The sequence below is a fragment of the Accipiter gentilis genome, chromosome 8 (genome assembly GCF_929443795.1).
Source record: "Accipiter gentilis chromosome 8, bAccGen1.1, whole genome shotgun sequence".
In the NCBI taxonomy this organism is placed as follows: Eukaryota; Metazoa; Chordata; class Aves; order Accipitriformes; family Accipitridae; genus Astur; species Astur gentilis.
In genome coordinates this window covers 37494555-37518385 of record NC_064887.1, presented here as the reverse complement: position 1 = coordinate 37518385, position 23831 = coordinate 37494555, and the positions used below count along the sequence as shown (strand labels likewise).

General features: G+C 60.1%; 2 protein-coding genes across 3 annotated transcripts; both read right to left on the bottom strand.

Annotated features, from left to right (window-relative positions):
* Positions 1 to 332: 332 nt before the first annotated feature.
* HSD17B7 (hydroxysteroid 17-beta dehydrogenase 7) lies at positions 333 to 6756 on the bottom strand. Its single transcript, XM_049808140.1, has 9 exons — positions 6687 to 6756; positions 6336 to 6539; positions 6134 to 6226; positions 5098 to 5212; positions 4371 to 4565; positions 3324 to 3428; positions 2216 to 2272; positions 1731 to 1829; positions 333 to 1313 (listed from the first exon to the last, which is right to left on the bottom strand). The coding sequence occupies exons 1-9, from the start codon at positions 6719 to 6721 to the stop codon at positions 1218 to 1220; spliced, it is 999 nt and encodes a 332-aa protein (XP_049664097.1). The 5' UTR covers positions 6722 to 6756; the 3' UTR covers positions 333 to 1217.
* Positions 6757 to 8581: 1825 nt separating this feature from the next.
* DDR2 (discoidin domain receptor tyrosine kinase 2) lies at positions 8582 to 21930 on the bottom strand. 2 transcript variants are annotated; one of them, XM_049808116.1, is made up of 17 exons: positions 21836 to 21930; positions 18049 to 18146; positions 16008 to 16110; positions 15663 to 15894; positions 15431 to 15578; positions 15179 to 15284; positions 14605 to 14788; positions 14289 to 14532; positions 14105 to 14167; positions 13843 to 13973; positions 13117 to 13327; positions 12411 to 12634; positions 12157 to 12293; positions 11562 to 11753; positions 11178 to 11412; positions 10498 to 10647; positions 8582 to 10069 (listed from the first exon to the last, which is right to left on the bottom strand). In XM_049808116.1, the coding sequence occupies exons 2-17, from the start codon at positions 18134 to 18136 to the stop codon at positions 9932 to 9934; spliced, it is 2586 nt and encodes an 861-aa protein (XP_049664073.1). In that variant the 5' UTR covers positions 18137 to 18146; positions 21836 to 21930; the 3' UTR covers positions 8582 to 9931. The 2 variants fall into 2 exon arrangements, with proteins under 2 accessions (XP_049664073.1, XP_049664074.1); XM_049808117.1 differs by lacking the exon at positions 21836 to 21930 and adding an exon at positions 18444 to 18523.
* Positions 21931 to 23831: the final 1901 nt, after the last annotated feature.

The following is a 23831-nucleotide window of genomic DNA, read 5'->3' as shown; positions in this document are numbered from 1 at the left end:
CCTTACTAGGGAGCATTAAATCAGTAATTATGTGACACATCGGGGTGAGCAAGCACCGGAGACGTCTACGTTTCCCAAGTGCCAAAGGCTGGGAAATAGTCTCAGACACCCCACGGGTGCTCAACACACAAAACCACACTGAAGTCTTCGGAAGTCACTCATGTCTTTCATTCGTGGTTAAGAGCTCTCCTGCGGCAGGAGAGAAGAGACCCTGCGCTTCCCAGGTCAGCACAGGCTTCTTGTGCAAGGCAAGAAACCAACCTCCCTTCCAGCCCTCCGAGGCAAAAAGCATCCAGCTGTGGGAGTAAAAACACCACCGCAGCAAGGACAAGTCAGTTCCAGTCATTTATTCATTGCAGCATTTGAAGTACATCAGGTATTTGGTGAAGGTCCCCGGATAGACAACAGGAAGTATACTTGGTACAGTGGATTTATATAAAAAGAGAGTTAAATAGATAAAATAACATGGTAACCTCTCACTCTTGCCACAAACAGAGCAGACTAGACTTGAGCCCAGGTCAACGTCACCAGCTTCAGTCTTTCCAGGCAGTCGTGGTTACAACCTTTTTGGTCCTACGCCCGAGGGACAGCAAGGCATCTGTCCTCACAGTTGAGGCAAGGGGTGCGTTTCTCAGGCCAGCTCTTCAGGAACTGGGCTTCGGACACTGTGCGGAACCTGACTTCCAGTAAGGTTCAATCTTGTTGAACACATCTGGAAAGCTGGTCCCAGCTTTGGTGTACAAGTGTTAAGAGCAGCCTTTCTGAAGATGAACCTTCAAGTATTTCAGGATCAGCCACAGGTAATGCATTTGCACCATCTAGAAAGACTGGTAGAGCCAAGACGCAGGGCAGCACCCCAGACTGTTGCCTCTCCTGCACTAAGCCAGATTTAAACCACACGTTTTGAGGCTGTTCCCGAACTGTGCCCAGTTCAGTCATGCTTTTGGAAGACACTGCTTTGCAACCGTGTTAAGGCAGTCTCCACCTACCCTAGGCCTCCAGTTTTATGCCAGAAAAAAATCCCATGCCAAAAAGACTAAGTATTTCTCTTCAGTTTTTACATTTCCATTTTCAGGAACCGGTCACCTTCTGTCAAGAAGGAAGATAGGGTCTGAAGCCATGTGCCTGCAGAACAGCAGGCAACACAAAGTAGCACCTGAATGAAGAAAGCCCATGTTACTGATGAGAGACTGTTATCCCACTGAGACTGGCTTTCCTTAATCTAGGAGATCACTGTATCTCTCTAGAGTCTCCTTCTCCAGTTCCAACAGCTTTTGGTAAAACTTCTCAGCGGTTTCTTCATCCACATCAAGCTGGAAGACAAGAAGAACAGCACTGTGAGACCATCACCTTGGTGGCAACCAGCACAGATGCTGAGGGCAGCTCTGGGTATAGGCAAGGTGCATCTCCAGAGCTTCTACATTTACAGAGAGGCAACTGAAGACACCTATCACCAGGGCACAAACCAGAACGTATTTTGGGGAAGCATCATTACATACTCATCCTGTTCTAACCATCGTCCTCACAGGCTCCCATACCCCAGCCTGAGCCAGGAGTTACTCTAGGAAACCTGACAGATAACCCCACATCCCTCCTTGCTGCTCAGCATTCAATATGCATCTTGTTTCCATTCCAGCCACAGGACACCCTTGGCACCAACCCTTTCATGCAAGGCAGATGGCAGAACCCTAGCCAAGTCCCCTGCAGCAGGAGGCTGCTGCTCCATGTACCTTTCTGGGCTCCACGTAGCTCTTCCCCAGTCCAGAAGTACAGCTGTGGTATTTGACAAGTGCATCCAGGTGCTCAGGCTTCTGTTTGAACAGCCACACCTAGGAAGAACAGCTCAAATGTGTACGAGTCTAGTGCACACTGTCCCAACCGAGCCTGCGGTCAAGGACCCAGCTGCCATGGACACAGGAAAACACACCACAGGCGCTTTCACCAAGCAGGGGAAGACCACTGACTGAGATGGAAGGAATAGCGTTTTTCCAAAATCGTTTATTTTATGGGTACCTGATGAAGGTCATAAAGCATCACCTGGCAGATCAGCCCCGGTCACAGCTGGCCCCCCAGCACTCAGTGCTGCATGCTGCTTAGGGGTGAAATACAGCACCCACCCACCAGCCCTGCTGAGAGGCTCTTTGTTCAAGCCAGCAGACTCTGGAAGAGCTACCCAGAAGGAAGGAATATTAAAATCAAGTCGTGAACTACTTACATGAGCTTCTGCTCCATTATACGGTGTCAGAGTGTAAGTTTTGGCAAAAAAACGGATCTGAGGGGAAAAGAAGTACATGACAGAATCTGTATTGTGGCCCAAGGCTTCTTTGGCAAGCCCTCTGGGAGCCCAGCCACACCAGATAATCTATCTACCAGAGGTAGAAATACTTCTCAAAGTTGACTACAGGTAACACTGCAACCTTACGACTAAAGCATCCCTTTATCACCACAAACTATTTTCTGGAGCCACCCACCAGAGCAGCAAGCCTCACTCCCTGCTCCCACACGGAGCTCAGCCCCAAAGCAAGAGGCAACAGGCCACCCATATGCCTTGCGGGCACCTCTTCTTGAATGGTCTCAAGAGCACGCACGGCAGGAGACTGAGAGGATCTGCACTACTGCCAGGGTTGAGGGCAACTGGGAAGGCAGTGCCTCTCCACTGCCAGGAGAAACGCGATCCGTCAGGATCAGCTGCTGTCAGCTGGGGCAGCTTAAGCAGAAAGGCCAATCTCGCAGCAAGAGCACCGAGGCTCAGAGCAGGCAGCCTGCAGGGACAGAACTGTAGCGAACCTGAAAAGCTGAAGCCCACAGGAAGAAAGGCAAGGGAATTTTTGGGGAAGAGGCAATAAAGAGCAGGAGGCTTTGCTTTCCAGAGGGATGGAAAGAAGAGAGCAGGAGATGCTGCCTTCCACAGGGATGGAAAGAAGAACACCGAAAAACAGAGTCTGTTCCAGAAATGAACAGCATTTCAAAGCACAGAGGCCAAGTTCTGTCCTGAGCTCTGCTGCCACCAAAATGATAGGGTTTCACAAGCCCACAGCAGGCTGGCAAACCTTCTGAGGGGAGCCTTGACAAGCGCTGCTAGAGCCAGGGTTCAGCCCTTCAGCCGTACGGACAGTGCAAAGCTCCCAACTCAGCTTGGAAATTGGGCCCCCAAGGTGCCAAAGGGAAGGTTTGCAGAGGGGCCAACCTGCCCAATCCAACAGAAGGAAGAGCTGTATAGCAGCAAGGGTAGCAAGGAGCCAGAACACACTGCACGTGACTTGCAGTGAAGTACATCACAGCAGGGCTACCTCAACCCCAAGCCAGCCAGGAGGTCCACTTACCAACCACATGATGGGCATTAGCAGCTTCCAGAGAAAAACTGGCAAAATTCTGTAGGTCATGTTAGACATAACAAGACCAGGACAAACAACGCTGGAATACAGACCCTGGAGAGAAGAAACCGAGTCAGTGAGCAAAGACAGAATAGTTACAGAATGGGTCGTACTCCCTGCCTCCTAGTACTTCTCAGCAAGAAAATGAAGGTTAGTATAGGGACCAGTTAATAGTAGATGCTCTCCTCTCCGAAGTTACCAGAGCCAGAGGGTGATTAGATATAGCGATTTCTGAGAGGTCTAAATTGGAAATGTTCATGCTAAATCTGTGCCCATTGCAAGCCCATGAGAGAGAAGGCGCAGCCTCCCAGTGCATCACAACCTCGTGTTGCAGTCCACACGCAGCTCAGCAGCAACAGCAGTCATCCCACAAATTACAGCCCGCTCAGATCAAAGGCTACCTCACTTTTAAAACTTTTAAATTCAGCCTTCTAGGACTAAAGCATTTTCTCCTGAATTATTTCAAAAGAGTGCATTTGTTATCGCTGGACTAGGGCTGCAGCTTGCCAACAAAATCCGGCAATCCCCCGTGACAGGGGAGGCAGGTTGCTCGTACATCTTAGTGTGACAAACTTGAATAGCAGCATGGAGCCATCAGGAGAGACAGCAGAGCCTGCACCTCAAGTGCTTGCAGGCAAAGCAGCCTGAGCAGCCTTGTTCTGATAAGCAGCTATGCCTGAAAAGAGCAGCAGCTCTTTGCTCTTTAAGATCAGTTCTTTGGTCTAAAGAAACAGCTAGAGCTTGCAAGGTAGGGACCGCTCCTACAATCTCCTGCTTTCAGAAGCTTTTCTGACAAGAACCCCAGAAGCAATCTCTGGCAGATTCTCCACCACCCACAGCACCAGCTGAAACTCAGCCATGTTTAGTTCTTACATGGGCATTAAGGAACTTATCATATTGCTATGAATGAATGCAACTAGGCAACAACAATGTAATGATAATTATAAATAGTAGGAGCTCATTAGGTTTCTTCAGACATGCAAACCCCATCATCACCTGCTTATTAAATTTCCTGTTCAGAACCACACTTGTCAGGTCAGTAGCATATTTGGAGGAACTGTATGATTCCCGTCCCTTGGCATGTTGATAGTCAGAAAGGCTGAAGGCAGACTCCCTGGCATTGCTGGAAGAGGTCCAGATGAGTCGTGAGGGCTTTTCGTTACCGCAGAGTAGACACTCAAGTTGACGAACCTGCAAAATAAGTGTTAACTTATTTGACGCAGTAATTTTAAAGTCTTGCAGTATAACTTTGCAGTTCTTAAAAGCCATGAGCTTATCTCAGCTTTCCTAGTCTTGCCCAATCTTGACTAGACTAGCCAGAAGCAGCCTCTGCTCAGGTATAACTTCTAGCCCAAGATCCACCAGGAGCATTTACAAGCAGCCACCATTCTCTTACACAGCTCAGTTGAGCACCTCGGAATTTAATATAGCCAACTCTTGGTATTCACCCTGGACAGAGGGAAGTACATATGGCACACCTCCGTCCACTGACTAACTAGAGTAACCTCAAGATTATATTAACCCTTGCGACAACAACTATCACCATTTATTGCTATTTTAACAAAGCCCAAGATCTTTGTCCCATCATTCCTTATTTGTCAGGCTCCAGCTTGCAGCAGCGTCCAAACCTGTAAGACAGAACTGATTCATCTGTACCACCTGCACCCATCCCTACCCACATCAGCCGCCAGACCAAGGGCTCAATCTTCATACGCAGTCTCACCAGGATAAAGTGTCCGAAGAGGTTGGTAGCAAACACCTCCTGCAGTCCATCTCCATTAAGCCTGTCCGTCTGGGTCATTATGCCTTCTGCAGTGGTCAGCATGTGAAGCACCTTCCTGGAAGCCAAGGACAGGAGTTAGAGAGGAACAGTGCCAGGAGGCCTCTATGGCTCCTCCACTTCAGTCCTTCAGAAGCAACCCCCACCTCACAGGCTCCAGACAGACTCTAGTTTCACCTTCAGGGGCTCCATTAATTCGTGAAAAAAAGGCTGGAAAAAGTTTGCAGAGTACCCAAGCCCCTTTATTTGCAGGCGTCTCAATACTGACTAGACCAGAGAAGACTTGTCCCTTCCTTCACTTCACCACAGTAAAGTACCATTAAAAAAAAAAAGAAAAAAAAGTCTTGCTCTTCCATTTCACGTTCAGATCAGAGAATCAAGCTCCAGCATGGAACTAAGCCCTAGGGTCATGCCTAATTCAGATAAGGCAAGCAGTCTAGCATCTACGTTCAACACCCTGACAACTGTATCGGACTCAATGCAAGTCACTTTTCTCCCTAGCGCAGCTTCCCCGCGTTGCTTACAGAATCACGATGCTTATCCCCCACGGTGCTTATAGAACAAGCACCCACGCTTAGCTTCACAAAATACCACGACCCGCAGCCGCGAGCGACTACAAAAACCTCCAGCGGAGCCAAACCAACAGTAAGGAGACCCAGTAAGAGCAAACCACCTCCCCACCACCACACCAGTGCTTTCCACTCGGCCCCCAGTGCCAGGCACTGCAGCTTTTGGGTGAACCCTCGCCCCTACTCCGGCAGGCGGTGGGCCCCGCAGAAGAGGCAGAGGGTGCCTCGGAGCACCTCGGTGCTTCGCCCAGCTGCCAAGCCCACCCCACTCGAGGCCACGCATCCCACGGGGATGTGCTCCGTGTCACCCTGGGGAACGGGATAGGGGCTTCAGCCCGGGACACGAGGACGTGGCTCGGCCGCGGTGATGCTCCCTGCGAGCCGTGGACCAGCCCCCCGCCGTGTCCTACCCGGTGAGGAGCCCGTGCCAGAGCGCCTTGAAGTTCACGTGTGGGTTGGGCATGATCCCGGCGTTGAGGTAGACGAAGTCCAGGCGCTGAAACCTGCGTGGGGTAAAGAGCACAGGGGTGGGTGAGGGGCACAGGGGGGGGGGGGGGGGTGCACACGGTGGGGGGGGGGGAGCCGGCGGGGCGGAGGACGGAGATCCGATACCTGCAGCGGAGCTCACGGGCGACACGCAGGACGGAAACCAGGTTACCCAGGTCCACTTCCACGGTCGAGACCCGGGCGGCGGGGTGGGTGGCCAGGATGAGGTCTCGCGTGGCCTCGCTCTTCTGGACGTTGCGGCAGGCGATACAGAGGTGGATGCGGCCATCCTCCTCCAGCAGCCGCCGGCACAGGGCCAGCCCCACGCCGCTGCCAACGGTACGGTGTCAGCTACAACGCTGGCGGGCTGGGGCGAGCCGGGGCGGGCCGGGCCGGGCTTGCCCCGGCCCGGCCCGCCCCGGCTCGCCCCAGCCCGCTCCGTTATCGTTCCTCGCCCGCCCGGTCCCCGCCGCTCACCTGCTGGCACCGGTCACCAGCACCACTCGCTCCATCCCGCGCTCCCGTGGCCGCCGCCGCCGCCGCCCCACCCCCGCGCACTATAAGCGCGGCCCGCGCGTGACGCCCCGCCCCAGCCGCCCCGTCAACCGGGACGCGCGAAGGGGGCGGGGACGCCGCCCGCCGGTGGCGTGATGGTGAGCCGAGCGGAGGGGGCGGGGACGCGCTGGGACACGCCCCCACCTCCGACCCGCCCCCTCCCGGTGTGTGGGACACGCCCCTGCGGTGCGGGTCACGCCCCTGTAGTGCAGGCCCCGCCTACTCCGCCGAGCTGCGCGGGTCCCCCCTGCCGGCCTTGCCTTGCCTTGCCTTGCCTTGCCTTGCCTTGCCTTGCCTTCCCTTCCCTTGCCTTCCCTTGCCTTGCCTTGCCTTGCCTTCCCTTCCCTTGCCTTGCCTTCCCTTCCCTTGCCTTGCCTTCCCTTCCCTTGCCTTCCCTTCCCTTGCCTTGCCTTGCCTTCCCTTGCCTTGCCTTGCCTTGCCTTCCCTTCCCTTGCCTTCCCTTCCCTTGCCTTGCCTTCTCTTCCCTTGCCATGCCTTCCCTTCCCTTCCCTCGCCTTCCCTTCCCTCGCCTTCCCTTCCCTTCCCTTCCCTTCCCTTCCCTTCCCTTCCCTTCCCTCGCCTTCCCTTCCCTCGCCTTCCCTTCCCTCGCCTTCCCTTCCCTCGCCTTCCCTTCCCTTCCCTCGCCTTCCCTTCACTCGCCTTCCCTTCCCTTCCCTTGCCTTGCCTTGCCTTCCCTTGCCTTCCCTTGCCTTCCCTTCCCTTCCCTTCCCTTCCCTTGCCTTGCCTTGCCTTGCCTTGCCTTGCCTTCCCTTCCCTTCCCTTCCCTTCCCTTCCCTTCCCTTGCCAGGCAAAGGCAAGCCCCTTGCACCCCGCAGCTGCAGCAGGCAGGCTTTCCGCAGGCAGCCGTGCCCTCCAACCCTTTGCCGCAGACAGACCTTTTACAGCCAAACAGAAGTGCCGCCAGGTCGCCAATTCCCGGTGCTGGAGCGGTGGAGAGGTCTGGGCATGCGGGTCCTGCCGGAGATCTCAGGTGCAGCCCCGCTCCCGGCAGGGCCGGTGTCACAGCTGGAGCAGGGGACGGGCACACCAGACCCCCTGCACCTCCCCAGGCGCTGGGGATGCCCCCCAGGTGCCCTAACACGCTATTTAACCCGTGGCCATGTATACCCCATGCAGAGCACCCAGGGTCCCGGGTCAGGAGGAGCCGCGGTGCCCGTGGGGCAGACGTGCCCCTACCCAACCCGGTGCTCCCAGCTCCTGGCTTGCTGGGGCAGGGCTGGGAGAGGCCACGACACACCCTGAGCAGGGAGAGGGCATCCGAGGGCAGAGGCAGACGGGTACCAGTTATGGAGCAAAACCTGTCCTCGCTCCTGGTTCAGACACAGAGAGCCCTGCCGCCGCGGGCTACGCGCTCAGCAGGGATGAGACCTCCTCTGCTGCAGCCAGCAGGACCACGTGTGGGGAGAGCAGCCGCCCCCTCCACAGAGCACAGCCCCCTATCCCTGCCCTCTTCTCTCCCAGACCCGCTATCCCACCTCGGTCCCCGCTGGTGGACATCTCCTGACGTGGATGCTGAGCCTCAGAGCACCCTCCCTGTCACCCAAGGAGACGGGCAACTGGTACGGGTCAAGCAGCAGGTCTCTTGAGCATCCTTCCCCCATCTCTGACGTTGTTACCTGTGTGCACCCCCCCGAGATCTCCCCACACAGCATCTTGGGGCACACAGTGCAGCCCCAGAGCCCCCAGCAGGCAGGTACCGGCCAGGCTCCGGAGGGTGCCCATGGAGGAGGCGAGATGCCTTCTGAAGTGCCGCAAGAAAACCATGCAACCAGATTCACGTAGCAAGTGTCTCTTCAGCGGGTTTGCCCCTATATATAGGTGCATCTACTGAATATATATATGTCTTAGCAATAGTATACTGGAAACTGTGCCACGCGTGACTTGGTGGTGCTGAACTAATGCATACAAAAGTATGGAGGGGTCCATGTACCCTCTAAGTACAAAGTTCCTCCTGTCCAGCCACAGGAGGATCCGATTTTGGGGCACGACGGGTAACCTGCCGGGGCTCCTGGGGGGCACGTGGCTTTGGCACCTGCCCAGTTTGCTCACAGAGCTGCCGGATCCGGGAGGACGGACTGGTGCCAGGCTGCCATGGGATGCTTGGGGCAGCAGAGTCCAGCCCAGGCGCTCCAGCCGAGCCGCGATCCCCGGGCCGAGAGCCAGGGAGAGCCGGGGTGCCCGCTGCTCCATGCCCACGGGCTGCTGCAGGCTTGGGCATCGGGCAGCAGCCAGCGAAAGCTCTATGTGCATTCCTCTCGTGGCAGGTGAAGATGTGGGTTAACCCTTGGAGAGGAGGACCTGGAGATTTCCCCGTGGAGGTAAAAGGTGCTAACATCCCGCCGCCGGCTGCCGTGCAGCACCTGCGGGGCATCCAAAATGCATTTCGTGGGCAGCTGAGCAGCTCTGGAGTGGCTGTGGTCGGTGTCCCCTCGGCATGCCTCTCACCGGGGCTGGCATGCCCGCTCCTCCCCGGCTGGCGGAGAGGAGCCACGGCTGAGCACGCTGCCCATTCCAGCAGCCGGGCGAGGAGCCGGGAATGGCGTCAGGCTTCTCCCTGTGCAGCTGGGGTCTGGCCGGCAGGGACGGGGCTTCCTGCTCCTCCATGAGGCACGTCCAAAGCCCAAAATGTCCAGAGAGGTTTTGTTTTCGCCCTGTAATTGCACAGCCGGCTGCGAGCTAGTGGCAACTCCCAGCTCCTCCTCGAGCAGGTAGTGGCTGCCCGACGGTCCCTGCTCCAGCGGGCACGTACTCACGCACATCCCTTCCCCAGGCGCCTGCCCCGTGCACGGGCCGGGAGCTTCCTCATGGAGAAAGTCCAGCTGACGTTCCTCCCCTCTGACCCGGGGAGAGAAGCCGCTCTGTTCCGGTCATCGTCACCAAGAACACGCTGCGTCAATAAATAACCCTCGTCTCAGCCCGCGTCGCTCCTGGGCTCGGGTCAGCAAGCGAGCGGGAGATGCGAGTCGTCCCACGCCGTGGCTCTCCTTGCTGCCCTTGGGGTTTTCCTCTGAGGCTTCACTGTACAATGACAACAAGACCAGCTGCCCGGGTTTTATTGCTAAGTCCGAGTGAAGTGGCTTCGGTTTGCGTATGGGGCTCCTCTGGGGACGGGGAGGGATGGGGACCGGGCTGGGGGGAGCAAAGGGTCATTCTTCACTGGCTGACTCTTGGAGAAGGCGATGGATGTCCTGGAAGGAGGGACGATCTTTAGTGTCCCGTCTCCAGCAGCTGAGCATTAGCTTATAGACTGAGTCAGGGCAAAGCGCAGGCTGGGGAAGGTAGGTCTTCGAAACAAAAAGCAAAGATGAGAAAGGGAGAGAGTTACTGCCACGGAAACCAAAAAGCAAAATGCTCCTGGGGAGCCCCATTTCTCTGTGCACCGGAGGGGAGGGGGACAAGGGGTCCCCCAGATGGTACAGTGGGGGGGCTGGGGACCCCTGCTCATGTCTCCCAGCCTGGCTAAACGCCGGAGCGGGGTTAGGAGGCAAGCGGTGCCTCGGACTGTGTAAAGTGCAGGGTTTGCCGTGCCGGGCCCTTCACCAGGACTCCTTCCCAGAGGAGTTCCTGTCCCATAACTCCCCACAGCCAAGCTCCCTATCTGGCCACCTTAAAGTCTTTCCCCAGGTCCCCAGTGTCCCAGGTGCACTACTGCCTGTCCCACCTCATCCCATCCCATCCCATCCCATCCCATCCCATCCCATCCCATCCCTACCTGCCGGCCCTGGTCCCGGAAAAACTCGCCGGTGTTTTCGATGACCTGCTCATCGGACAGCTGGGAGTAGGGCTGCTCCCGGCAGAGCGTGAAGGTCTCCCACAGCGTCACGCCAAACGCCCACACGTCACTGGCCGTCGTGAACTTGCCCTGGCCGGAGGGAGCAGAGCAGGGTCGGCCATGGGCATTACCCCATCCTGCTCCATAAGCCCTACGTGCCCAGGGTTCAAAACCTCTTTCTGGATGCTTCAGCTTCCAGATCTGGACCCAGAGTGGGGCTTGGACCCACAGACCTGCTCTGCCCAGGGCCAGAGCCTGGTGAGCTCCGGGTTCAGCTTGCAGCAAGTGCTCTGAGAGCTGGGGCTTGGTAAGGACCCAGCTCCCTGCAAAGATAAAAAAGTAACCCTGCTCCCTCTTCGAGGGCTGACCACGGCCAGGAGAAAATGCCAAGCATCCCGCTCAAAGGCTGGACACCGGGCCACCAAAGATCACCGCAGTCCCCCCATCCTGCCTTGAAAAGCTGCTATCGCTCCTGCTTTCTGCATGCTTCACCCCAAAGCTGGACTCCAGGGAGGACAGACTTCCCCGTCCCTTCTGCACCCCCCAGCCTGAGGCAAAGAGGCTGTGAGCAGCCCCAGGGCCGTGTCAGTGTCCATCCGAGGACCCCAGCCCCCGCGTACCAGCAGGATGCTCTCCCAGGACATCCAGCGGATGGGGAGCACTGCCCGCCCCTGGATGCGGTAGTAATCCCCGCTGTAGAGATTCCTGCTCATGCCGAAGTCGGCTATCTTGATGGTGTACTGCTTCCCCACCAGGCAGTTGCGCGTGGCCAGGTCTCGGTGCACGAAGTTGAGGGAGGAGAGGTACTTCATGCCGGAGGCGATCTGGGTGGCCATGAACCGCAGGTCGCTGTAGCTGCCGGAGTGGGGACAAGGGAGAACTGAGGTGCAGGAAAGGATGGCAGCCGGGGGGGGTACACGGCCCCGAGAGGGGTGCCCCACAGCCGGGCAGGGTGCCTAGAGCAGGCAGCCCTGCCCGTCCCTGCCTGTCCTGGGTGGCACTACCTGACGGTGGGCGTGTGGGCGGCGGGGGGGCTGCCTGCCTGCTGGCGGGACAGGAACTGGTTGAGGTCTCCGTTCTCCATGTACTCGGTGATCATGCACAGCGGGTCATCCGTGATGCACACCGCCAGCAGCCGGATGATGTTGGGGTCTTTTAGCCGCGACATGATCTTGATTTCCTTCAGAAAATCATTCCTTTCCGGAACAGAAACCACACGGATCGGATAGACAGACCCAGAGGGGCACAGAGGTGCGCACGGACCGGCTGAGCGTGCCACCCACCCACCCAAGCCTTGTGGGGGACCCGTGGGCCCCGTTCCCTAGGACTGGGGGCCATGAGAGGGAGCTCAGGGCTGATCCGCACCCAGCTGTGGAGTGGACTCGGTGGGTAGATGGGGAGCTGGTTAGGACCCGCAAGGACCAAAGTCCTGAATCCTGGCAGCCCAGCGTCCCCAGACAGCTCAGACGTATCTTCCTCGCAGGTGCACCAAGCACCCGGCCGCTGGAGGCAGAGGATGCTTTCCGAGCGTCCCGGCTCTCCTGGGGGGGCAATACATGGGGGGCAATGCCAGGGCGTGCGCACCCCCCAGCCCCGTACCTGGCATTCTTGTTGGCATCCGCTCGCAGCATCTTCACAGCCACCAGCACGGGGCTGTTGGAGCTGGCGTCCAAGCCCTCCAGGGCAAAGTCCTTGCCTGTGAACTTCTCCATCCCCTCCACTTCGCAAAGATGAACCTGGAGTTGGGCAAGGGGCAGCCATTACCTCCGGCTACTGACAGCCTCCCCCGGCCCCTGCAAACTGGGAAGAGCCTTGCCCGAGCCCGGCTCAGAGCAGATCCAGCTCCCACTCACCTCCCCAAACTGGCCTTCCCCCAGCTTCTCCTTGAAGGTCAGCAGCTTCCTGGGGAACTCCTCGACGGCCACGTCCTTGCCGGAGAGCAGGTCCATGGTGAGGGCTGGCACGGAGTAGGTGTTGCCGCCCGTCACGCCCTGCAGGTTCACGATGTCGGCCTCGGCGTAGTGTGGGACGCCCTCGGGGACACTGGCCTGGGATGGCTTCACGGCACCGCTGCAACCTGGCGGGGGGGGGACAGCGGGGACAGCCCTGCCGTGGGTGTTCTGCCCTGCACCCTCTGCTCCCAGCACCCGCTCACACTCTGGCCACCGGCTCCTCCGTCCCCGTCCTCCCAGAGCCCCCAGCACGGCCACGCTCCTGCAGACGTCGCAGGCTGCTCCGCTCCTTCCCCATCTCCGACAAACGCACCAACCCAGCCCCAAGCACCAGATGAGCAGGGATCAGTGCCCAACCTCCGGATCACCGAGGAAGAGATGCCAGAGCATCCCAAGGGCAGTGGTGGGGACACAGCTCAGCCTGGCGGTGGACACCAGTGACGGCTCTCGGCCACAGGCTTTGCATGACCTCTGAGCGGGATGCGTGGGAGCTTGCGCGACCTCCCCTCACCCCATGCCAAAATGTTTGGAGACGGGGAGAGGGTGCTGCAGCAGGCTCCATGCGTGGTCGCTGGCTCTAAGCACGCAGGGTGTCCCGACTCTTCACCTGTGTCCTCCTCCCCCGGGGTGAACTCGGGAAGCTTGCGGATCAGGCGGGAGGGCTCCTGGTAGTCAGGTCCCAGGGGGAATATGCGGTCGTAGGTGGAGCTGGACTCCTGCTCGCTGGAGGAGGAGGAGCGGTTGTGGTTGAACATGCTGGATTCGCTGGGCAGGGAGAGGCTGACAGTCATTTCGTCATCCAGCATCCTCCGCGATGCCTGTGAGAGGGGGGCAAGGGAGGAAAGAGCTGGGACGGGGGGTCCCCGCAGCACTGGTGGGACAGGGTGTCCTATGCTCCGTGGCACCGTGGCCATGCCCAGCCCTGAGTCCCCCCTCTCTCGTGCCCTGTCCCACCCGGGGAAGATGTTTTTCCTGAGGTCCCCCCCGCCCCCGCTTCTCTTGTCTGCCTCCATGGAGAAGAGTTTAGCTCCATCACCTCTGTGACTGGCCTTGGTTAGCCGGGGGCTGCAGTGAGACACCCTCAGGCTCCTCTTCCCCAGCCCAATTTCAGGACAGAAGGATAGACAGGCAGGCAGGTCCCAAAGTCACCGCCCTGCTCAGCTAAATCCCCTTGCTTGGGAGAAGGGTGTAAATCACAACCTTCCCGAGGAGGGGAAGGGAGCATCAGCCCCCACATGGAGTCTGCTTTCCCTGTGCTGACCTTCCAGAAGAACCTGCCCAGGATGAGCCCACCGCCCCAGGGCACCTCGCCAGCCACCCCACGCTTGCCCACCTTCTCCAGCATCTTCTGCCAGAACTGCCGCCACAGTATGATGACAATGATGGCCACCAGGATGAAGATGATCGCCACCAGGCACCCGATCAGGATACGCGTGTTGCTGTCGTCCACCTTGAGCGTGGGGTCTGGCAGGAGAAGGGGACAGCAAAAGCCGGTCACACTGGGACGTGGGGAGAGCCCCTGCCATCAGATGGGGCAGAGGCCCCCAGAGCACCTCCCCACGCAGCTCAGGGTGACGTGTGTCTCGATGCCTTACCATAAGTGGTGGGGACCACCGGTACCTCGGGAGGGGCCACCGAATTGTTGTACATGGCTGCGTCTGGCAAGGGAGAAGAGGAGAGCTTGAAGGTGGGGGACGTGGGTGTCCCACAGCCCCACTCCCTCCTTTAACCACCCCCCCAGCAGCATCCAGTCCCCGCGGGGCTCATGGCAGCGGGTACCCGACTGGAAGGTGATCTCGCTGAACATCATCCAGGCATCGGCGAAGTAGTACTGGCACTTGATGGCACTGGCCATGCGGTGGAGCAGGGGCACGGTGACGAAGCGGGCGCTGGGGTTCACGTCATCCAGTACCAGCACCGAGGAGACGGCGCTGGGCTCCCACTCGCTGGCGTCGGCGCGGAAGTAGCACTGTACCTCCTTGAAGATCTTCACCCCTTTGGCGAACATGTTGTTGCAGTGGACCTGTGGGGCAGCCCGTCAGCGCGGCCACGGTGGGGGACGGGGACGGGGGACAGGGCAGGGGGGCGCGCGGACCTTCATGGCGGTGAAGTTCCTGATGCGGTCGAACTCGAAGGTGATCTCCACGTAGCCGCCGGCAGTGCTCTCGTTGCGCCAGCCGACATAGTCGTAGCCCGGCCAGACGTGGTACTCGTGGGTCTGCGTGAAGTCATCCAGCCCCGACACCCCATCTGTCAGCTGGCCCAGGCCCTCCGTCATGCTGGTGTGTGCGAGGGGGGAAAAGGGACCGTGACTCTTGCCAACCCCACAAACCTGCCACCACCCAGCACCCACCCGCCAGCAGCTCCTGGGAAATTCAGGAGGGGTTTTTGTTCTTGATGTTCTCTCTAGAAAAGGCTGCGGGATGCTGAAGATGCAGTGCAGTTAGCGCAAATCCAAGAGAAGGGCTGGGGGTGCTTTCCCCATCACGCTGTCCCCATCACGATGTGCAGCCTCCCAGAACTGGCCATGTCCCCCACTTCAGGGAGACCCCACATATTTGCTCTGCTGAGGATCAGCACATCAGCCTGCAGACGCAGGGAAGAAACATCCCCATCCCCTCCTGCCCGGTGCGGTGCCCACGACGTGCGCGAACCTGCCTGGTCCTCACCTGTACCCAAACGCCCCGTCGTACACCGAGTCGTTCAGGTAGATGACGGTGCCCCCGGGAAGGACGAGCTGCTGCCCGGCCGGCGCGTTGTAGGACACCAGCCCGTCTGCGGGGAGGGGAGGGTGAGCGGCCACCCACGCCGGACACCCCGCTGCTGGTGAGCCCCGGGGTGCTGCCAGCCCCCCACGGGATGGACAGCCCCCCAACCGGGCTCTGGCGACACGGGGAAGGGCACAGGACCCCACCACCCACCCAGCCAGACGCAGCCGTAGAGCTCCACGCGCAGGCAGACGTTCATGGAGTGGTCAGTGACGGGGATGAAGCGGACAAAGCGGGCGATGAGGGGTGGCTCCAGGTCCTTGAGGACGATGTCGTAGGGGTTGGTGTTTCCATCCAGCACCTGGGGAGAGAGAAGAGCGGTGGGGACGGGCAGGAGCAGCCCCCCACCCGCCACCCAGCACAGCCCCCCCCCCCGCCTCCTCACCTGCTTCCCGTGCCGGTTCCTCCAGGAGATCCAACGGGTGCCATCCCGGCTGTAGTTGATCTTATACATGGGGGCAAACTCGTTGCCGTGGCCCCCGGCGTGTCGCCCCTGGGTGCCCACCAGCGTGATGAAGTGGAGGGCGCGCAGGTCGATCTGCAGGAACTCCTTCAGGTCGTCGGGCTCCACCGGGATCTCGGGGCACCAGGCGCCATCGCCGTCCTCCGAGTCCAGCCTGCGAACCCGGAGCGGAGAAGCCGTTTGCCGGCAGCCAAAGCTGGCCCCGTGCCCCCCGCTGAGGCAGCCCAGACCCTGCCATGGCTGTCGCAGGAGGGTCCCCACACTCACCGTCCGTACTTGGCGGCTGTGGACTCGGACCACTGGCTGGAGGCCGAGATGTCCTCATCGGGGATGTGCCCGCCCGACATTCCCAAGGGGTACCGGCACACCGCTGCAACGAGACCGGCGGGGCGCTGAGCGGGCACCCCTCCTCACCTCCCCGGCCAATATATGTGCTGAAATACAGCATGGCACTGCCGGGGCTGGGGTATATCCACAGCGCCGCAGGGACTGCAGCCCGGGCAGCTCCGGCGCGGCACTCTCCATCCCTCTGGCTTACAGAGCGGGGATGAAGCACGACGGGACGGTCCTGCGCAGGCAGACACCTGCCCGGGCAAATGGAGCCACTGGCCAGAAGCAGATGCCAGCCCAGCTCAAAGCGAAGCCGGGAGCAAGGGGAGGCAGCTCTCCAAGGGCTGCTGGATGTACCTGGTCCCCGTCCCCAGAGATCCAGCTGTGGTGGAGGGAGAGCCTGGGGACTGGCACTGCTGTCCCCACGCTCCTCATTCTGGGGGCACCCAGAGGGCCGGCTCCAGAGGCTGCTCGCCCAAAAAAACCCACCCGCAGCAACCTGTTCTCGGCCGTGCCGCCCCGCCGCTCCCCCCCCCACCTGCCTGGGGGAACAAGTGAGAAAGGCGGGCGCTCCCCCTCCCCGCTGGCCCCACGCCTCCCATCACCAGCTCCACTCCAGCCCCAACTGCGAGTGGAAAAGTACCCGGGGTGGCAGGCGGGCTGCGTCCCCGAGTGGCAGCCGGCTCCCCCGGCACCGCATCCACGCCGCTTCCCAGGAGTTATTTTTTCACGCCTGGCTGCCAAGAGAGCTGCTGAAAGGCTGGCTTGTTTGGCCGTGTTTACTGTCTGGCCTCCGGCTCCAGCCCACAGCGCTCCGTCCGCACGCCGCCCCGAGCAAACACCCACCCCGAGGCGGCAGGGCCCCGGCGAGGATGCGGTGCCGGTGCCGGTGCCGGTGCCACCTCCTGCCCCCATGGCCTCCGGCTCGCCCGGTGCTGTGCCGGCAAGGAGCCCGCGTCCCAGTGCGCGGTACAGCCCGGCAGCCAGCTCCCGTCCTCGTGTCCCCACACCACAGGGACCACCTCCTGCATCTGACAGAGGGATGGGCGCATCTTCAGCATGAGCATTGGCACAGTGGGGAACATCTCTTCTTGTCTCCAGCTCTCCCACTTGCGGTGCTCTGCAGAGCACAGCTCCCACTGAATTCCCATTTAATTCTTGCCGAACCTAGAGGCGGCCCAGCTCCTTTGCCCTGGGTAGTAACCAGCCTGGCCAGGCAAAGCTGGCACTTCCAGCCCTGGATGGCTGCAGAAGAAACAGGATTGCTTCCCTAAGCACCATGCGACCTCCGGGGAAGACACAGCAAACTGCCCACGGATGGAAGAAGCCTTTGAAGGGACTTGTTACAGGGATGCCCTGGGGAAACCCTGACGTGCTGAAGAAGCCTGGACATCCCTGAGTACAGGAGGGGGCTGTGCCCTGCAGAAACAACCATTTAAACACACTTCCCTCGCTGATGTCCAGCTCAGTGTTGTGGTTTCTGAGCAGAAGCCAGGCACCTAGTCAAGCCACTTTACTAAAGCCAACCTTGGTTTGCTGCAAAACCGCCAAAGAAAGCACATCCCAGAAGCAGCAAACAATACCCCGGCACCTTGCCTTCTGCACGCCGCAGCTTCAAAACTGAGCAGGCTCGATGAGCCCCCGATGGAGAAGAGCCCCCCAGTCAGAGCCCGGCGCTCCGGCTGCAGCGCTTTGCCTGTACCCCAATGCCCCGCCAGCCTGTTGGTGCAAGGACAGGCGCCCGTGGCACACGCAGGATGTTTTCTGGGTTGCTGGCGGTGGCTGAGATGCACGCAGGACAGCAGAGCACCCAGGCAGGCGCCGGCTTGGGCGGCCATTACACACCGCTCCCAGAGCTGGGAAAGTCCCGGAGATGGCGAAGATGACGTGAGCCCAAACTCAGGCACCCTGGCAGGAGCGCAGCCCAGGAAAACACACCTCAGGGCTCTTGCAGCCGCCTGGTCCCCGTCTCACTTACCCGGGTTCACCTGGGCTCTCCCAGCCCGCGGGATGCGCAGCAGCAGCGGCAGCAGCAGCAGCAGGGCTGGTCTGGGGGTGGCCGGCATGTCGGCAGTCCTGCGGAGACAGAGCCAGGGCTCGTCACGCTGAGGCATGGGAATGCCAGTCCTGCTTGGGTCGGCCAGCCGAGGACGAGACCCTGCGTCCCCACCTCAGCCTCGGAGGAGGAGCAGAGCCCCAAGCCTCACGTCTGTGATGGTGGTCAAAGGGGTCCCGGTGTCCCATCCCCTCCACCACCACCCCCCCGGGAGCCACGGCATCACGGAGCCACGCCGACACAGCCCTGGCACGGGCAAGTAACGTGGCCCTGCCGTGACCCTGGAGCCAGCCGTGTGAAATAGCCACGGGACCCACACAAAACTCCCAGGGCTGTGCTCGGGGCCGGCGCCGTCCGGCTCCACCGACGGGCAGAAAGGCTCCGGCTGGGCCACCCGCCCTTGGATGGCGTTGAAAGCAAGGCATTGCACAACCCCGTCATATAACAAAATAATAGCACGTTGCAACACGTGGTTTCCCTGCCTTCTGGCTGGGGAGAGATAATAGCAGATAATCACCCGAGATTTACAGCAGCGTATTTATTGTGACAGTTCTCTATGGTGGAACGGATCTCAGGGACGTGGGTGACACAGAAAGGTGTGACAGAGGGCATGGGGGCCAGCTTGCACCCGCTGCCTCCTGGGGAGTGCAGGATGGGGCTGGAGGGGACCTGGAGGTCCTGGCAACAGGGCTTGGGCTGCAGTAAGGGGAGAAAAAGGGCCAGTGCTGGCGGCGCTCCTTGGAGCAGGTTGCAGCCCGTGGCCCAAGGGGATCCCCCCCCCCCCCAGCCCCGGGATGTGCCTGCTCTCTGATCACGCTGCTGCCACAGACACTTTGCAGGGCAGCGGCCGTCGCCCTGGCTCAGGCTAACCCTCGGCTGCCGGGAACCCCCAGAGCCTGAGCAGCTCCTGCTGCACCCACGCACCTCTGGGGAACCACCGCGGGGCACGGCACCATGCCGGGAGATGCACCGGGGACACCCCGACGTGTCACCAGCCCTGCTCCAGGCTCCCTGGGCTTCCCATCCCCGTATTTGCTAAGGGACAATTGTCCTCCTGGGATAACCCTTCGCACAAGCACTGGATGCAGAGTAGTCCTCTTTTTATTAAAAAAGGCTATTTTAATCTAGTTTACATGCATTAACCTTTGCAGAACAATTTACTAACCCGGGAGTTAAAGGGACCGTAGCTCCTGGCCAAACGGGACCTGGCTGCACACGAGTGCTGGGATAAATCCCAGCCAAGGACCACCTTACCAGGGATGTCTAGGCTGCGCTGGCACGTCCCCCAGCTGGCCCAACACCAGTGACCCCACAGGTGGGTGCCTGGTTGTGTCCCTGCACCCACCCCACGCAGGGACCCCACAGCTAAGAGAAAGCCCAAACCCACCCTGAACCAGCTGCCACACGGCAGATGGCCCCATCCTGCGGAGCCCGGCTGGGAGGTGCTGGATACGGCCCTGCTTGCTAGCAAAACCAGGGCTTGGCACGGCAGGAGCGAGGCAGGCTTGCTGCGAACATGCCAGCACCCAAAGGGAGCGCAAAGCCCCGGGAGCTGCCACCCGCACCCTGCTAGAGGCTCTCTGCACCCAGCAGTGCGCTGCCGGATTCCCCGGGGGTCTCTGGTAAACACCACGAGCTCTGCAGGAGGTACAAATAAACACCTGGACTTGGAGTGATTTTTTTTCCCCTTTTTTTCTAATTTTTTTTTTTTTTTTTTTTTTGTTTTGGAAAAGCACCTATGTGGTTGCCTTTTTTTTTTCTATTCCCAGCTGGGAAAGTTTAGTTAGTTGCAACTAACTTAGCTGCAACTGGGAATTTCAACTGCATTGCTGAGAGGCGCGCACGAAGCTCCTGTGTTTGGTGATGGCCAGTTCCCCCAACATTAATATCTCAATTTCCTTCTGCATTCCAAAAAACATCCAGGGATATTTTTTCCCACTATTCTTTCAGGCTGAGTAAACCCTTTAAGCATCAGGATACCAGATGCCATAATCTCCCACAGGGAATGCATTTACATTTAGTCTAATACAGGGAAATTATCCCCACGCAGCCCCTGTGAAGTGCTCGTCGCTCCTCAGGGGAGCGGGGCTGGGGGACAGTGGGGAGACAGTGACTCAGGCGCCGAGGCTGGGGGCTATGGGACACGCGGTCAAAGCGGCCGAACAGTATTGGCAACCCAGCTGGAAATCATTTTTGTTCCACCAGCCCTGCAAAAGGGATGGCTTTGCAACGTTTTGTCTGAAAATGTTTGCTGAAAATTTTCAATCACTGGAAAGTTTTAGTGCTGAGAGTTTTTGGAGCTCCTCCCTGGCGTCACTTGGGCTTGGGAGCTTCCTCGGCCACTGCTTTTTTTTTTCTTCCTTTTTTATTCTCCCCCTTTCTTATTCTACTGAGATCACCAGGGAAAATTAGCAGGGAAAAAAATGAAATCCACATTTGTTTAGAGACAAACCCACCCAAGCCACAATCCCCCTCGCCCCCAGCCTGTGCTGGCTGGTGAATTCCCTAGTTCTCTTCCCCGGTGGGTGCCGCTGTCCTGGCCGGCACCGGAGGAGCATCATTCGTGGGGAGGGGGCTGGACGGCAGCAGCCCGCACCCCCTTCATGCCAGGTCCCGGACACGGGTCTCACAGGGGTCCCATTGCAGAGCCCCCCACCCTCGCACAGGGCCAGGGGCTCCCCTCCTGCTGGGATAGCGGGCAGGTGGGACATGCCGAGGCCACGCTGGAGGGAACGTCCCCGAGTGGCGAGAGGTTCCCTGTGACCCTGGACCATGACCCAAGGCATGTGGTGCTTTAGTAAGGGGGTGCGGGACCCCCGCTCGAGCTGGCACTACAGCCCCCAGCATGCTGTGCCGCCGGCGCAGCCTCGGCGGGAGCGCAGTGCAGCATGCCGGGACCCGTAGTCCTTCTCCCCTCCAAAAATGCCATTTTAGACCTTCTCTGGGTTGGATGCAGCCCCATTTTCTGCAGCAGCAAGTGTCTCCCCAGCCGCGGGCTGGCCGGCTAAGCGAGGGACATCGCAGCTGTACAGGGTGCGAGGAGCAGCCAGCACCTCACCGCGGCCGCCGGCTGCCCTGGAGAGACCTGCCAGCAGCACAGCCCACGGCCGTGGGTCCTGGGGACACGGTCCTGTGGGTGCTGCACCCGGCCAGCGCTCTCCGCCAGCTGAAAAACTTGCAGCCCTGCTCCGTGCCACGGCGCACGGCGTCACCCTGCCACGGCGCAGGGCTGCACGGCATCGCTCCGCTGCGGCGCGGGGCTGGGAAGCCACAAGTGGGTGCCCAGCACCAGGATGGGGGTGCAGGATGCTCAGGAGCACCAGGCTGGTGGCCCCGTGTCCCCTCCCCGGTATGACTTGGTGCCTGGCTGGAGGACCCTGGGGACAGCGGAGCCTCTCGACCTGGCCAGCACTGCCACCGGCTCTGCCAACAGACACACAGGCAGGAGCCGAGGAGGGACACCAGGAAACGCCGGCCTGGCACGAGGGGAAAGGTTGGCAATGGAGGGAAAAACAGAGAGAAGGGTCCAAATGTCACCTCCCCAGGTGGGGACGCTGCCCTGCTGCTGCCCCAGCCCCTTGCCGGGCAGACCCTCACCCTGGCCCCTCTGTCCGGGCTCTGCCACGGAGCATGGCTGACCCCACGTCCCCCCAAAATCATGAGCCTGGTGGGGGGCAAACGCCTCCCCACGCACCCAAGAGCGACTCACCGGAGCGGGGATGCGGAGGCAGGCGGGCGGGCTCCTCGCCCCTCGCCTGGGCCAGGGGAGCCAGGCGAGGAGCGAACTTCCCTGGGCTGATGCAAGATGCCTCTGGGAGCGCGTTCGCATTCTGCGGATTCCTGGGAGCCGGCCAGAAATCCCACAATCCTACATCTTGCACATTTGGTTTCAATTAGGGAGCGGAGAGGGGGAGCCAGTCACCAATCCAGGCTGGCTTTTCGGCAGAGGTTATTTTCCTCGGCCCGAGGGAATGTGTGCAAAGCTATAATTTACAGCAAAACCCATTCATAGAGCGAGAGAAAAAAAAATTAAAAAAAAAATCCCTGTGGCCGGTGAGGGAACTTAAAGCAATAGGCAGCATTTTGCTTTCCGGCGCTCGCCCCCACGGCTGTGGGACGGCACGCGTGTCTGGGACCCTCCTCCTGCAACGTGGGGTGCAGAGGCCAGGCAGGACACCCCCAAAATGCAGGTGATGGAGGTGCTCCACGAGGCCCCATCGCTGGCCTGGAGGGTCCCACGAGGTCTGCCCCACTCCAGGCCCCTGGTGGGAAGGGTGCTGGGCTCCTGCGCGGGCATGGACGGCCAGGACACCGGCCGGAGAGCCAACCTGCCCTGGCACGTGGCGCGGAAGCAGCGCTCCGGCTCCCAGGGCTGCACGCTGAGCTCGTGGTTTTACATCATTTCCAGGCATTAGCTTGGCACCGCGGCCACCAACTATGCAACACGGCAGGGAGAAAATAATAATAATCGGCTCTAATTTTTGTGCAAAAGCTACAAATGCAATTAAAAAAAACAACCCCAACCCCAATATTCTTTCAGACTAGAGTTTTGGTTGTATTTTATGCCAGCACCCACACTGCCACAGGAGGGAAGCAGCACCCCTGGAAGCAGGCCAGCAGCTCCCAAAAAGCACTCCTACCCCACGAGGGCACCCCGCGCCAAAGAAGAAGGCACCTGCCCCAGGGATGCAGCCGTGCTCCCAAACCACCCTCCTCGTCAGACTCCCAGCCCGGCTGCTCTCCAGACAAACAAACCAAGTCCCACGCAGGGAAAACCGTCCACCACCTGGCAGGATGCCGGTGACGTGCCGGGGACCCTCGCCGGCTGGCAGCGGGCAGGGGCTGCCGGTGCCAGCCCAGCCAGGGGTGCAGCAAGAGGTACGTCCCAGGGCGATGCAGGCAAGGCAGAGTGTCACAGCTACCTCTGGGCTGGCAGGGAGGGCGGGCAGGAGCAGGTTAGCTCTGCACCATGCCCCGGCGTGCCACCCCAGATCGGATGGCAGCGGGAAAGTCCTCGCCGGAGCACAGGCTGCCCTACGTGCACGTCGGCACAAATGCCGGCCGGTTCCACTCCGCCTCGCTGCCCTCCTGCTACCTGGAACTGGCACTCAAATAACTTGGCAGCAGCCAGAGCCGCGTCGTTCTATCCCAGGACCTAACGCAAAGGTGTTGGTGTGCAAACAGAGCCAAAAAGCCAAAGCAAACAACTCCCCCTCCACCCCTCCCAGCGGCCGGGGAGCCAGCTGGAGCAGTGGTCCCCCCTGGCTCACCGTGCAGCCTCTCGCTCCTGCTGGGCACTGGTCCTGGGGCCACGCGTGTCCCCGAGATGGGCCACACTATGCTCTGGCTGCTGCCCACCCCGTGCCAAGGAGGAGCAGCTTCAGGGGCGCCCGCCTGCTCCCTGGGGAGTAGAGATGTCCCTTCCTCGGGGCAGCTGTTCCCAGGGCCCGGCGGAGCCGGCAGGCAGGGGGAGGTGGTGGTGCAGACCACCCGCAGCATTCCGCACCAGCTCCTCGCACCCGCTCTGGCCCCCATCCCAGGCTGTCTCCCCTGGGACCCGCGGCCGCCAGCCTGCCTTGGCCACACGCAGCCCAGCTGGCCAGCGGCGAGCCACCAGCAGCCACAGCACCGGCTGGGACCCCCCGCATGGCCCCGGCTTCCCACGCATGCAGCCTAGGGAGGGGAGCCTGGGGTGCCCAACAGCC